Raw genomic sequence first — 15,763 nt, forward strand, 5'->3', positions numbered from 1 at the left:
TTTATAAGTTAAATATGCTCATTAAAATTCTAGCCAACCCCTAAAAGAACAGAATATGTATAATTTTCAAGCCAGGAGAGGAGAATAAAAAAAGAGCAGTCAATTAAGCAGAAGAAACATTGAAAAAGTAGGAAAAGAAGAAGCTGTAAACTAAGATAATAGGTACAAATCCAGTTATATCCCTCCAAGTAAGTATAACTGGATCAAATCTCACAAAGTTGAAGGTTGATGCCCTGGAAAAGAAGATCCAGTACTCATTGTTCTCATGAGACACATCTAGGACTCATATTTTACTCTTGGAAAGTAAAAGAATGGAAAGCATAGAGTTGGGAAACCAATCTTGTCTCTCTTAAGAGACCATGAAGAATTTATTTTTTTCTCTTTTCAGGTTAAAGAAAAAGGAGTTTAGTTTAGAAGAAATATATACCAACAAGAATTATAAATCTCCTCCTGCAAACAGGTAAGTACCTATGAGCAGGAAATAATAGATTGCGGGGGCTTCCGAAATGATCAATGTAAATTTCCAATCCTTGTGCTTCGGAAAGGGTTTTATGTTCAGTTCTTCCAATACCGGGGTCTTGAAAATAACTAGAATTGGTATTTTTAGTTCCCAGCAGTTGAATTGGGGTCGGTGGTAGGATGGGAAAGAGATGTGTATCAGGTTAGGTAGTCTCCTTTTCGTTTGTACTTGCGTTTTTAGCAAATATGCCAGCTGTCTTCAGGACTAATAATCATTGATCTTCAGATATGACTCCAAACCCAAGTACAGAAGGCATTTCACTTGGCTACCTTTGCGTCTAAATTCAGTTCAAGTCATTGAACATTTATTAAATTCCTGTAGCGTACAGGATGTAGCAGGAGAGTTTTATCCTAGAAGATAAAACTCTAAGGCATTGATATAAGACTATTCATTGCAGCATTGCTAAATAATAGGAAAGGATTGAAAACAACTTAAAATATCTGTTATAGGGTTCTCATTAAATTATAGTCCATCCTTGTAATGGGATACACTGCATAGCCATTTAAAAGGATGAATCAGATACCTGTGTACCCAGCTGGGGCAATCTTAAACATTATTGATAGGTCAGAGTGGCACAATGCATAGGCCAGTGCATGTAGTTTGCTGCCATTTGAGTAAAGAAGAAACCAAAGTGTTGGATAGATGCTGTGGGTCAGCAAACTACAGGCCAGGTCCAACCAGCAACCCGTTTTCTTTCTTTTTTTCCAGACCTGTGAGCTATGAATGGTTTTTATCCTTTTAAAGGGTTGTTTAAAAAACAAAAAAGAATATATAGCAGAGACTTGTGTGCCTCGTTAATTTTAAGATGTTTACTACCTGGCCCTTTACACAAAAGGGCTGACCTCTGATGATACATGCTTACCTTTGCATGTCTGTACGTTGAGTGACTTTGGGAGGATACACAAAACACTGTTGCTGCTGTTGCCGGGGTGGGGAGTAGGGGGTTCATCTTATTTTTATTCTTTACCTTCCTGTCCAGTTTAAATTTCTTCACTATGTGCTTGTACTGCATATTCATAGATATATGTGTTTTGTCATCAAAAAATAGCTGCAGACCAGAGGAAAGAGCTGTCAGGAGCAGTTAGCCTTTAGCGCCCATTGAGTGGGAGGGTTGGTGACGCCCAGGGTGAGCATGTTGGTGATTCTGTTTTGTGCTCCACCCTTAGGTGTTTAGAGACCATCTTTGAGGAACCTAAGGAACGGAATGGTACACTTATCTCCATCAGCCAGCAGAAGAGGAAGCGAGTTCTGGAGTTTCAGGATTTCACAGTCCCACGGAAGAGGAGGGCTCGCGGTAAGGTCAAGGTGGCAGGCAGCTTTACCCGGGCCCAGAAGGCGGCACTGCAGAGTCAAGAGCTGGATGCTCTGTTGATACAGAAACTGATGGAACTGGAGACCTTCTTTGCCAAGGAAGAGGAGGAGCAGGAGCGGTCGTCTGGTTGTTGAGAAGCGATTCAGGTGGGGGGGTCTCAACTTTAGACTTTCCCGGCCTCCTTGGAAGAGGTTGCCTAATTTTGCCCTACTGCCCAAACCACTCAGAATTCAGACTATGGATTTTTACCTGTTTCAAGGTGCAGCCTTTTTAGGAACTGGTGAAAGAGGGTCCTCTAACTTGTACTGCTGAGTATAGAACCTCAGGAACGCTCCCTTTCTCCTGGAAATGGTCCTGAATGATGTCGGCCTCCTCCCCACACACTCTGCCATCCACGGAGGAGGACACCATATACCTTCAGTAACACTAGGTTTCCAAGGACTCACAGCATTTGCACGTCCATGTGAAAGTTCCACGTCGTTTACGGTGGTGCTAGACCAAGATTATTTAGACATGTGGCCTAGGGAGGGGGACCTGGCGTCCTGTCCCGTGTGGTCTCACCGGCTCATTTTAGTAGTTGAGGAAAGATGAGCTACTGTGTTTTCTAATCCTTTGAGTCCATCTGTCCAGAACCAGGTGTGTCTCTGTGTGTGTGTGTGTGTGTGTGTGTGTGTGTGTGTGTGTATGTGACTTTTCCCCATCATTTTCTCCCCTCTGTGACTGTGGGTCACTAGTGCCAGAAGAGCCCGTCCAGGCCCCATTCGAAGTAAGTTGCACTTTTTAATGTGGTGGTGTTGATTATTTTCATTTGTTTTATTTCCCTTTTTTTTTTTAATTATTGCTGCATGTTTGGAGCCTTTAAATGTGATTTTAAAGCAGTTTTTTAAGACATCAAGGAGAAAGACAGTACATGTCTTCAGAACACACGACAGGCATTTGACCTGGTTTGTCGGTGCGTGGTGTGGGGCGGCCGAGAGCCGTTTTCCCGTTGACGTGTTCAAGCAGCCCCTTCCCCGCCTCTAGCTCCTAGTGCATCTCATTTCTCCTCTGGGTTCTCATTCTTGCTTAAGTAGGTGTATTTATTTTAATGACGGAAGTAAGAGCAGGTCTCTCCCCCAGTCATTTAAAAAGTTGGAAGCTTGCGTGTGGTCTTAGTGGGTTTCATCTGAAGTGGTGGTACATGACAAAGGCATCCACTACAGCTCAGGTGGTGATGAAGCCAACCCAGAGTGTTCGCAGCTGCCAGAGCAGCCCGCTCCATAGTGGGGAGGAGGACAGTCTGGGGTCACGAAGTTTCATGGCCAGCCCTCTTGGAGGGCAGCTCACTGTACTCTGGGCTCCTGCATCAGACCTACTGGAAGTCTGGTAGAATGCCAGACAGAGGTCTCTGGGTTTCTCCGTTTCTGTCTTCGGCAGTTTGTGGGCAAAGGACCAGAAGCGTGCTGTGTGAGGCCACAAGCCCGGAGATTTCATTCCTTTCCCACTTAAGGCCTGTGTGCCCTTGCCTTGCTTCCCCTCCTCCCCTTACCTTGTGTTTTATCTTTTCTCTTTCTCTCTCTCTCTCTCTCTCTCTCTCTCTCTCTCTCTCTCTCTCTTTCTTTCTCTCTCTCTCAAAACAAGAGTGCAGAGAATTAACATTCCTTGGCTGGTGAGTGGGATGCTAAGCCCAGCCTCAGGACACTGGTCACCTCTCCCATCCTCCCAGGAGCCACTGCCGCGGAGCAGCGCCAATGGGAACTGTCAAAGCTCCAGAGACATTTTCAAGTCAGTCTGTGAGAGGAGTGAGTGGTGCCGTCCTGGATCATGTCTCCTGGGTCCCTTTGGTTTCCCCGTCTGTCAGGGGATGGGAGGATGGGGTGGGGGTGGGGGTTTCTATGTGCCTTTCCTTTGCAGGTTGACAGTCTGTGCCACACTGGAGCAGAAAAACTGACAGTGCGAGAAAAACGAAGTGCCACGTCTGTCTTGTAGGCCCACTGCCTCAGACAGCATTTAGTAAGTGAAATACACACCTGGTGATCCACGGAGGCTTCTAAGGCCACAGCCACGTAGCATTAGAGGGGAGCCCGGCTTCCGCACCAACTCTGAACAATGCAAACCAGATGCTGCCATTGTGCATTCGCTTTGCCCAGACTGTAGACACGACCTGTGTTTCCCCTCAATACCTCTTCCTTCCTGGGACGGGGTCCTTAGACACAAATGCTTCTCTCTGTCTTTTTGCTTAAGGGAGTGGGATGAGTTTGTGCCCTTGTACAAACGTTTTTAGGAAGCTCCTGCTGCACAGCTTGCAAACTCCCAGCAAATCTACAGAGCCCTGTTTGTCAGCTCCATTGCCAGTGTAGACAGGTTTGCAACGTGGCAAGCGTGGCAGACTGAAGTTGACTTGGGTGCAGCTGTGGCATCACCAACATTACGGAGATACAATTTCAAGTTTGCCCGTTGCAGGAGTGGCACTTGTCAGGGCCAGGAGCAATGATTTGGAACATTGGCGTTTGGAATGGGGGCTTGGAGGAAGTGGAGACCTGGGTTCCTTCCTTGTCCTGGGAACATAGGAAAAAGCTCCACTGAGGCCAACCCTCTCCTTGTAATTCTTGGCTTGCATCTGGCCAAGGCCCTTCCTCATTCCAAAGTTAAGAAGGGGCCCCCACTGCAAACTTGAAATTGCTTACCTGAAGTTGCCACATCGGGTTCTAGCCGTGCTCAGCCACACCTGTCTTAACATCCATTTTTACCATTGGCCTAGCCAGCTGCAGTGCTGTCTGTGGTCCTCGGAGCCAGCCACCTGCGCATAGCTACAGGAGGTCTGGTTCTGGGGTGGGAGTTGGTACAGTTTCTGAGTATATGGGGACTTAACACCCAAAGACACTTAGTGTTTTTAATATGGGAAAGAGGAGAAATCTCAGGTCCAATCAGGGTTCTGCACGTCAGCTTTTCACTGAAACTTTCAACTATAGTGTTTTCCATTTGTCAGTTTATAGCTATATTTGCCCCCTCACCTCCCCACTCCTCTTTTCTTTTGGTTTCCTTTCCAGCTTCATTTCTCTATTAATTTAAATGTACCTCATCACCTGTTCAAGCTGATTATGTCCACTTTTTTTTTACTGACCTTATTCTAAGAGCTACAGCTGAGGGAGGTACGGTGGAGAGACATACAGCGTTTGCCTTACTCGGAGCCTGAAGAGCTCAGAAACTCATGCTGTGAATCCTGAAACAGCGCTCCTCCAAGAGCTGTGAAAATCATGACACTTTGTCACAATTTTGCCTGAAAGGGTCTTTTGCGCGAGTGCCAGAGCCAACCTGAGGTAGATTCTAGATCCCACCCTCTGGGCATGATCCTCCCCCTGTGGCTGGTTCCCTGTCAGCCAGGCTAAGGGCTGCACAGAGTGCAGGACTGGGGCTGCCGGTCCAAGGCTTGGTGCGGCCTGATGGAACGCAGAGCCAGTGCTCCGTCTCCAGGCTGGGATTTCATATCATAATTAATGTACATCAAGATCCGCGAAAGACCAACTTTTAGACGGTGGAACTTTTCTCCCATTCCCTGGGGGCAGAGTATGCAGTTGGTGCTTTCTTTAATTCCCTTGTGTTTTGTTTTTGTAAGCTTCCCCGACCCAGGTATCACGGAAAGGACCTCTGAAACACCACATCGTGGGTGGCTGTATCCAGAGTCTTTAAGTAGTTGGCCAGAGGTGCGGAGTATCCTTTCCTGGATTCATGCGAGGGAAGGGCTCCTTGCCATGACTGAACTTCCTGTATAAAAAGCTGGCTGGGAAGAAGGCTTAATTTACTGAAATCAAAGTTTAGTACTATCATCTAGCCACAAATTGAGCAGCAAAGGCTATTTTTATTGTGAAGTGAGGGTCCCCGCATAGCCTGCCATCTAGCACAGCACTCTCTCAGATTGGATGCTTGTTCATTGTGTGTTTCCACGAGCCCCTCTCTGGTGCTGAATCGGATTTTAATTCTTGGCAAGAGGCCTCAGCATCTCCTTGGGCTGGTCTAGGCCAGTAAATAGCTGCCTGAAGTGTGTATATTATCATGGTCAATAGTTCAGTGAAATTTGTACATTTTTGGTAACATTGGCATACATGATGCCCCTGCAGTTCCTTTTCTGTTTGGTAGTTTGTGACTCGAAAATTCCCACTGTTATGTGTGTTAATTTATGAAAATAAAAAGGAATTTTTTTTTGGAAAACCTTTCAAATAACTCTCAAGGCTGTTATTTTATTCTTATGGCTTCATAATAAGTTAAAATTCTACCTGTAATATGAGGTTGCTGTTGTTGGTTTTTAATAAAACATTCCAAAGTTATATATATCACACAAGCATTTTCCCTTCCAAAGCGGTCACCATTTTCTGAGGACTGCGCTGTGCTCAGAACATGTGTAGAGCTCCACCTCTGGGTGGCCTTCCAAGACTGTCATGGAGCTTTTAAAATTTACTCAGGTGGCAGATCATCTCTTGTGAGGGACTTTCGTATTTGGAAACAGCCAAGACTCAGATGAGTCACACCCAGTTAAGTTGGGTAGGGATGCCGAGCCAGTATTCTAGGTGTGATTTTTGAATAGTGTTTATTTTCTCACATGGCTGGGAAATGAAAAAGCAATAATAAATTCAGGTCAATGGGGCTTCCCTGGTGGCACAGTGGTTAAGAATCCGCCTGCCAATGCAGGGGACACGGGTTCGAGCCCTGGTCCGGGAAGATCCCACATGCTGTGGAGCAACTGGGCCCATGCGCCGCAACTACTGAACCTGCGCTCTAGAGCCCGCGAGCCACAACTACTGAGCCCGTGAGCCACAGCCACTGAAGCCCACACTCCTAGAGCCTGTGCTCCACAACAAGAGAAGCCACTGCAATGAGAAGCCCATGCACTGAAACAAAGAGTAGCCCCTGCTCACCGCACCTAGAGAAGGCCTGTGCTCAGCAACAGACCCAACGCAGCCAAAAATAAATTAATTAATTTTAAAAAAATTCAGGTCAAAATGTCAAATATTAGCAACATATCTGGAATAAGAGCTTAGCTTGCTAAGGAGGCTACTTGGGAGAGTATAAATATGGTGGAGTACATTCATTTACTTTTTAAAAGGTCTTAAAAAAATAAAAAGGTCTTGCCTTTTATCTCATGTCCTTCCCAGCTATACATGAGGTTAGGCTGTGAGTCCTCTGATTCTCAACTCTTTGTTTAACCAGTGGAAACTGGTGAAAGAATGACTGAAAACAAGGCTATTTAACACCACGCCTATGTGTTCCAGAAAGAAGCGAGATTCCTGAGGATGTTCTTCCTCTGTCCAGAGGGAAAGCAGTGCCCAATGTCCCTTCCTGGCCGCCTTCCAATTCTTGGATTTCGACAGTCAAGACCTCTCTCTGTCCTCCTGCCTGGCAGCTGTGTTTCTGCTGCTTAGGTTTCACAATTACCTGGAGAAGAATCCTCTCTACAATTTTTCTTCCTTTAGAAGGAAGAGGCCAATGATCACCTACGGCCCTGTCATTCCTTTAGCACCCCCATCACAGAATCTTAGCCTTGGTAGGGCCTCCTGAGAGTAAGAGGTCCAAACCGATGGGAGAAACCTCCACCGTGTCCTGCCCTCTTCACATGATGGAGACCTCATTTCTTCAGTTCCTTCTGCGACTTCTCTTGAGAAGTGTCCTAGAAAATTCCCAATACTTCAAGCAACTTTCAGGGTCACCTGTGAGTCTTTCTAACATCCTTCTCAAACTTACAGCGTCTTCTCCCTCCTTGCTGTCAGCCGGTGCTTCTGCTTCTGCGTTTTCCTGAGGTGGAAGCCGTTTGTATAGGACTTCCATGCGGAGCCTTTTTGCAGTTCCTTGGCCAGCGCAGGCATGGTCCTCCCTATGATATGTTCACCCAGCGTCCCGTGCCCAGAGGGGCTCTTCTCCCACATGGCCACATGGTTCCCGCAGGCACTGTTCAGATCTCTGCCTTCCCAGATCACTCTTCCTAAAAGTGTATCTTCCCCCCACCCCACATCCTCCTTCTGATGCTTTCTTTTTCTTTTTTTTTTTTTCTTTTTTTTTTTTTCAGGCCGCCCCTGCAGCCTGCGGGATCTTAGTTCCCCGACCAGGGATCAAACCCGTGCCCCCTGCATTGCGAGCATGGAGTCTTAACCAATGGACCGCCAGGGAACTCCCCGACGCTTTATTTTTGAGGCTCCTCTCTGGTCCCTCCTGTGACCCCTCAGGCACCTAAAACAGTGCCTGGTATAAGTCGTAGGGGCTCAGTAAACACTGAATGGCTGAATGAATGGCCGTCTTTATTAACAGACCCTGTTGCTTGACAGAGCGGCCGAGGTCCTCTTCATCCTGCCGGTTCTGAGTATTTGAAGACCTCGTAATTCCCCTCCCTTCAATTACTCTTCGAAGGACCAGTCGCAGGTGAACCGGGAGCTTTTCTGGTGCAGCCAAACCCACTGCTGACCTCGCGCTGTCTGATTGGCTGTATCTCACAGGCGGGGCGGGGCCAGTCGAGGAGTTACCACCTCCTGTGAGATCCACCTGGAAGGTAGGTCCACGCGGCCCAACCTGGAGCCTGTATCCCTGCCTCTGGGCACGGGCATGCTGGGATGCTGAGGGTGGAGGCTCATGTGGATAAGAATCGTCTTGAGAATCTTTCTCCCTTTTGCATTTTCATTTCAGATTTTGGGAGAGGGTAAAATGGTCTGGAAGAGTACAAACTCGGCTGCAAATAACCCAGGTTCTGCAGCAGCTGATGAGTTTTTCCCCTACTGCTGCCAGCCTAAGTGATCTTTGTAAAATACAACTTCGCACTTGTCAGGTGGAACCACTCCCCTAAAGTCCTTCTGCGGGTTCCCCTCGCCCCTACATAAGGATAGTAACTCGGCGTTTGTTGAGCTCTGACCAAGTGCCAAGCATTCTGTGTTTATTACCTTCTTGAATCCTCACAACAAGTTGATGAGGTAGATGTTTTTGTTTTGTTTTGTATTTACGGTACGCGGGCCTCTCACTGCTGTGGCCTCTCCCGTTGCGGAGCACAGGCTCCGGACGCGCAGGCCCAGCGGCCATGGCTCACGGGCCCAGACGCTCCGCGGCATGTGGGATCTTCCTAGACCGGGGCACGAACCCGTGTGCCCTGCATCGGCAGGCGGACTTTCAGCCACTGCGCCACTAGGGAAGCCCGTAGGTGTTGTTTTTAATCCCCACTTTGTAGATGAGGAAACTGAGGCTTAAAGACATTAATTGGCCGTGCCTGTGTGGTAAGTGTTAGAGCCCGGGTCTATTCCTGCCCCCAGGATCTGCTCTAGCAAACCAGACACCTCCCCTCACACCTGCCTCTCCAGCCCGGCTTCCCACAGGCGCTCCACACTCTGAATTTCCTCTAGTTCCTCAAATCCTCCATGCTGTCTCTTGCCTTGAAGCTTTTGCACAAAAGCTGTACCGTCAGCTGCAAATATTCTTTCTCCCACCCCTTCACTTGACTGCCTCCATGTCTTCAGATCTCTGGAGGTTTTCCCCACCTGTTCCCGCTCCCTTCCCTGTCAGGCAGGCTACTTAGCTGCTCCCTCAGCCCACACACTCCCACCCTCTGAACTGCCTGCTCTAACTTCCGCACCCCACACGCCCTGTGAGCTTCCGGAGAAGCCCCACCAACTACATTTATCTGCGTACAGGTCACACACCACAGTTAGGTCTGCAACACAGCTTTGGAAGAAATTTCACAATGTTCTCTAAGAGGCCGGGCGCTGGAGGTGAGGCCCCCGTGAACTCGCCGCCTTCCTTACAGTCTCCTTTTCCTATCTGCAGCTCCTTATGGGTGTGTTTGTTTCCATCGCTGCTTCTTCCTTTTCTCCCAACTTCTCTCCCTCCCTCCCTCTTTGTCCAGTACCTCTCCCTTCTCCTCATTAGACACAATCTAGAACTGATTTATTATTTTAAAAATTTATAGAACAGAATCCCAAATCAGGCACATATTGCCTTAAAATCATAGAACTTTATAGGCCTTAAAGCTTTGATATATAAATATTTTACATACACACAGACACATATATGTATATATTCTTAAAATTTAAGAGGGTTGGAACACGTGCATGTGTATACATATATATGCATATATATACACACACGTCTACGCTTATATATATACTTTAAATGTAAAGGGTTGTATCTTGATGTCTTTTAATTTGTTTTGTTGTTGTTCACTGTTGAGAAGTGTTGATGACCTTCCCCTGCAGAACTGTGCTACGGATTTCTATAGGAAGTTTCTGTGCCCACAACCTATGTGGAGCCTCAGATATGAGTTGAGGTGCTGAAAGTCATTACCTCCAGTTCTCTGGACTGGCTGGGTACTTGCTTGTCCCTTTGCCGCCTCTGAACTCGTCAGCAAGCCTTCCCTGGCCTTTTCCACAAGGATTTCCAGTTCTCCAAAGCCCTCTGTGTCTTTCTCCACCAGGACAGTTAACCTGATCCAGATGCCTCTGATTCCAATCTGAATTCTTGGTAGTAACTGAAGGTCAAAGAGCATAAATCATCCTATGGAGATACTTTTCCCTTTTGGTAAACTATATCCAAACCCTGTCCTTTATGTTTTTTTGTGAGGCTGTGGCCGGCCCCCATCTCTGATGCCAGGACAGAGACCCCCATGCAGGGTGCTCTAGACCACAGTTGAGCCAACTTTCTCTATGAAGGGTCAGATAGTAAATATTTCAGTCTTTGCAAGCCATATGATCTTTCTTGCAGCTACTCATCTCTGTGGTTGTAGCAGGAAAGCAGCTGTAGGTGATATATGAACAAATGAGTGTGGCTGTGTTCCAATAAAACTTTATCTACAAAACAGGCAGTGACACCTAGTTTGCCAGCCTTCACTCTGGAGGATAAGCATCTCTACTTGTACTCAGGAAACACCTCCCCCTAGGATTTTACCAGGGGACTCACCAATCTAATGTGTTTCTAAATGAGATGACTTAAAGGAAAAATGAGATGAAACAAAATCTGTCAGCACATGAAATCCATATACTTACCCTGACCAAAGAAGACCATTGTCAACACAGAAGTAGCTGGAAGCCTCTAGTCCAGTGCATGTCAAAGGGCTGCTGGGAGGTAGCCAGGGGAGTCTGGAGCAGAGGGTTCCAACTGACCATGGCAAATTCCCTGGAATCTATCTCAAGCAGCTGCACTGTTTCCTCCTCCTTTTAATACAACTAGGACCTGGTGTGACAGTAGGTGGGCTGGAAAGAAAAGGGTCATGTCCCTCACTGTACATCGAGCCTGGGCTTTAAAAGGATCATTCCAGAAATGGTCTCTGGAAAACAAAAGTAGAAAACTTTTTTCAAAACTTGCTTGGCTGCAGTACAAGTCAGAGAGAAAATGGAAAAGTTTTCTTGGAACAAACTGAAAAAAAAAAAAAGGGAAAAAAAAAGTAAATCAGTAGTTTTTGGTTTTGGTTTTCCCAGATATTTTCTTTTTCTTTATGTATAATTTACCCACTGGAGAATGCACAGAACTAACATTTATTATTTGATGAGGTCTGACAAATGTATACCCATGTAACCACCACCCAGATATTTCCATTGCCCCAGAAAGTTCCCTCAGGCACCTTCCAGTTAATCGCTCCTGCCTTGAGGAAGGCAACTATTCAGAATTCTATCCCTCTAATATTATAGTTTTGCCCGCTCTTAAATTTCATAGCACTGCAACCAGACAATGTTACTCTATGGATGTCTGACTTATTTTGCTCAATGTAATGTTTTTGAGATTCATCCTCCTTGTTGCAAGTCCTGTGAGTTTGTTCATTTTGTTGCACAGTCACATTCCATTGTATGAACACACCATGATTTGTTCGTCCATAGTCTCACCCGCTGATGGACATTTGTGTTGCTACCAGTTTGGGCATCTTACAAATACAGCTGCTATGTACATCCTCTTGAAAACAAAATCTAATAGAATGAAGTATAACAATGTCATCACAAAAGGCTGGAAGAGAATAAATGGAATTTAAATGTTCTAAGGTGCTTGCATTGACCAGGAATGAGTAAAAGTATAGGCATACCTCAGAGATATTGGGCATTGGGTTCCAGACCACCGCAATAAAGCTAATATTGCAATAAAGTGAGTTGCACATGTTTTTTTTGTTTCCCAGTGCATATAAAGTTATGTTTATGCTATACTTTAGTCTATTAAGTGTGCAATATCATTACATCTAAAAATATACACACCTTAATTAAAAATTTATTGCTGAAAAGTGCTAACCATCATCTGTGTCCTCAGTGAGTCATAATCTTTTTGCAATAGTAACGTCACAGGACACTGATCACAGATCACCATAACAAATATAATAATAATGAAAAAGTTAGAAACATTGTGAGAATTACCAAAATATGATACAGAGGCACAAAGTGAGCAAATGCTTTTGGGAAAATGGTGCCAATAGATTTGCTAGACAGAGGGTTGCCACAAACCTTCAATTTGTAAAAAAACCACAATATCTGTGAAGCACAATAAAGCAAAGTGCAATAAAATGAGTATGCCAGGGGCTTCCCTGGTGGTGCAGTGGTTGGGAGTCCGCCTGCCGATGCAGGGGACACGGGTTCGTGTCCCGGTCCGGGAAGATCCCACATGCTGCGGAGTGGCTGGGCCCGTGTGCCATGGCCGCCGAGCCTGCGCGTCTGCAGCCTGTGCTCCACAACGGGAGAGGCCACAACAGTGAGAGGCCCGCATACCAAAAAAAAAAAAAAAAAAAAAAACAAAAAAAAAAAAAAAAAAAAAATGAGTATGCCAGTACTAATTTACATACCATATTTTTGGTTGTAAACAGTCAAAGATGGAGAGATTTATCAGGTCCATGGATTGGGAGGCTCAATATTATTAAAATGTCAATTCTCCTCAAATTGATCTCTCGTTTCAACACAGCCCCAATCAAAATCTCACCAGGCATTTTGCTAAAATTGACCAACTGATTCTAAATTTTTTATGGAAATACAAAGGACCTATAAAAGCCAAAATAATCTTGAAAGAGAAGAACAAAGTTGAAGAATCCATGCTACCTGATTTCAAGACTTATAATTAAAGCAACCGTAATTAAGATAGATCAATGGAACAAATGGAAATCTTTGGAACCCAGAAATAGACCCATGCATGGATGTTCAGTTGATTTTGACAAAGACGCCATGCAATTCAATGGGGAAAGGAAAGTCTTTTCAGCAATAGTAGTGGAACAACTGGATAAGTGTATGGTAAAATGAACCTAACTTCACACACATGAATCAGTTTGAGATGAAAGTAACAGTCCAATTCTCTCTCATAAAGTAGATACAAAAATCCTAAACAGAATATTAGCAAATTGGGGCTTCCCTGGTGGCGCAGTGGTTGCGCGTCCGCCTGCCGATGCAGGGGAACCAGGTTCGCGCCCCGGTCTGGGGGGATCCCACGTGCCGCGGAGCTGCTGGGCCCGTGAGCCATGGCCGCTGGCCCTGCGCTCCGGAGCCTGTGCTCCGCAACGGGAGAGGCCGCAGCAGGGGGAGGCCCGCATACCACAAAAAAAAAAAAAAAAAAAAGGCTAAGAACCACAAAAAAAAAAAAAAAAAAAAAAGAATATTAGCAAATTGAATCCAGTGATAGATAAAAAGGATAATACACAATAACCAGCAATGTCAAGTTGATTTAACAAACGAAAATCAATCAATGGACAACTGGATAGCCACAGGCAAAGGATGAAGTTGGATCTTTACCTCACACCATATACAAAACTCTTTTAAACTTTAAAACTCTTACATGAAAACGTGGTATAAAAAAAACAAAAAACAAAAAAAGCAAACAGAAAAAACGTGGTATAATCTTCATGACCTTGGATTTGGCAAAGGATTCTTAGATATGACACCAAAAGCACAATCAAAAAAGGAAAAAATAAAAGATTTCATCAAAATTAAAAACTTTTTTTGCTTCAAAGGACACCATCAAGAAATGAAAAGACAACCTAAAGAATGGGAGAAAATACTTTCAAATCATATATATGATAAGGGAATTGTATCTAGAATATATAAAGAACACTTACAACTCAATAATAAAAAGATAAATAACCCAATTTAAAAACAGGCAAAGAATCTGAATAGATATTTCTCCAAGGAAGATATGCAAATGACCAATAAGCACATGAAAAATTTCTCAACAGCATTAGTTATCAGAGAAATACAAATCAAAACCACAATGAAACACCACTTCATACCCATTAGATTGGATATAATGATAGTAATTTTGAAAAGAGAGAAAGTAACAAGTGTTGGTGAGGATGTGGAGAAATTGGAACCTTCATACACTACTGGTGGGAATGTAAAATGGGACAGCCACTTTGGAAGACCATCTGTCAGTTCCTCAAACAATTAAACTATACAACCCAGCAATTCCACTCCTAGGTATACACAGAAGATAAATGAAATTATATGTCTATACAATAAACTGTATATGAATGTTTATAGCAGCATTTTTCATAATTGCTAAAAGGGGGAAATAACTCAAATGTCCATAGCTATGACTGGATAAAGGAATGTGGTCTATCCATATAATGGAATACTATTCAATCATAAAAAGGAATGAAGTACTGATACATGTTACAACATGAACAAACCCTGAAAATATTACGCTAAGTGAAAAAAGCCAGTTACAAAAGTCCACATATATGATTCCATTCATATGAAAATGCAGAATAGGGAAATATATAGGGACAGAAAGATTATTCTGATTTCTCCACATCCTCATCAACACTTGTTATTAACTGCTTTGTGTGTGTGTTGAAATATAATAAAATTTACCATTTTAACCTTTTAATTCATTTTTAACTTAATGTATAATTCAGTGTCATTCAGTACATTCACATTTTAAACAACCATCACCACTATCCATTTCCAGAACTTAATCATCATCTCAAACAGAAACTCTGTACCCATCCCCCTTCCCTGTCCTCTCAGCCTCTGGTAACCTTTATTCTAATTTTTGTGTTTATCAATATGCCTATTCTAAGCACTTCATATAAGTGGAATTAAACAATATGTGTTCTTTTGTGTCTGGCTAATTTTACGTACCATAATGTTTTCAAAGTTTATTCCTGTTGTAGCATGTAACAGTACTTCATACATGCTTTTATAGCTGAATAATATTCTATTATATGGATATATCACATTTTATTTATTCATCTATTGAACCACTTTCTGGCTATTGTGAATAATGTTGCTGTGAACATTGGTGTACAAGTCTCTATTTGAGTCCCCGCTTTCAATTCTTTTAGATTATACCTAGGTGCTGGATCACATGATAATTCTATGTTTAACTTTTTGAGGAACGACCGAATTGTTTTGCACAGCCATTTTACATTGTTGCCAGCAATGCAAAAGTGTTCCAATTTTTCCAAATCTTTGCCAACACTTGTCACTTGTTATTTTCCTTTTTCTTTTTTGATAATAGCTATCCTAATGGGTGTGAAGATGATATCTCATTGTGCTTTTGATGTGCATTTCCCTAATGATTAGTGATGTTGAGCATCTTTTATTGGTCATTTGTATATTATTTTTGGAGAAATGTCTGTTCAAGCCCTTTGCCTATTTTTGAATTCGGTTTTTTTTTGTTGAATTTTAGGAATTATTTATATATTCTGGATACCAGACCCTTATCAGATATATTGTTTGTGACTATTTTCTCCCATTCTCAGGGTTGTCTTTTCACTTTGTTGACAGTGTCCTTTGATGCACAAAACTTTTTAATTTTGATGAAATACAATTTATCTTATTTTGCTGTTGCCTGTGCTTTCGGCGTAATATCCAAGAAATCATTGCTGAATTCAATGTCATGAAAATTTCCCTTATGTTTTAAGAGTTTTATAGTTGTAGTTCTTAGCCTTAGGTCTTTGATCCATTTTGAGTTAATTTTTGTATATGGTGTAAAGTAAGGGTCCACTTCATTCTTTTGCATGTGAATAT

At 43.7% G+C, this 15,763-nt stretch overlaps 1 protein-coding gene across 18 annotated transcripts in view; it reads left to right on the forward strand.

Moving 5' to 3' along the window:
• Window positions 1–6,017, forward strand: part of PRR14L (proline rich 14 like) — a 56,237-nt gene extending 50,220 nt beyond the window's left edge. For 7 of the 18 annotated variants that reach the window (XM_028480779.2, XM_028480773.2, XM_028480777.2 and 4 more), the window contains 3 exons: window positions 389–460; window positions 1,687–1,814; window positions 1,898–6,017. In XM_028480779.2, the coding sequence (XP_028336580.1) occupies window positions 389–460; window positions 1,687–1,814; window positions 1,898–2,106 (409 nt within the window). In that variant the 3' untranslated portion in view covers window positions 2,107–6,017. Of the gene's footprint in view, window positions 1–388; window positions 461–1,686 lie in introns of those variants that run through there. The other 11 variants (XR_003677365.2, XR_003677366.2, XR_003677364.2 and 8 more) reach the window with 11 other exon arrangements.
• Window positions 6,018–15,763: the final 9,746 nt, after the last annotated feature.

This window comes from Physeter macrocephalus, chromosome 19, assembly GCF_002837175.3.
Source record: "Physeter macrocephalus isolate SW-GA chromosome 19, ASM283717v5, whole genome shotgun sequence".
In the NCBI taxonomy this organism is placed as follows: Eukaryota; Metazoa; Chordata; class Mammalia; order Artiodactyla; family Physeteridae; genus Physeter; species Physeter macrocephalus.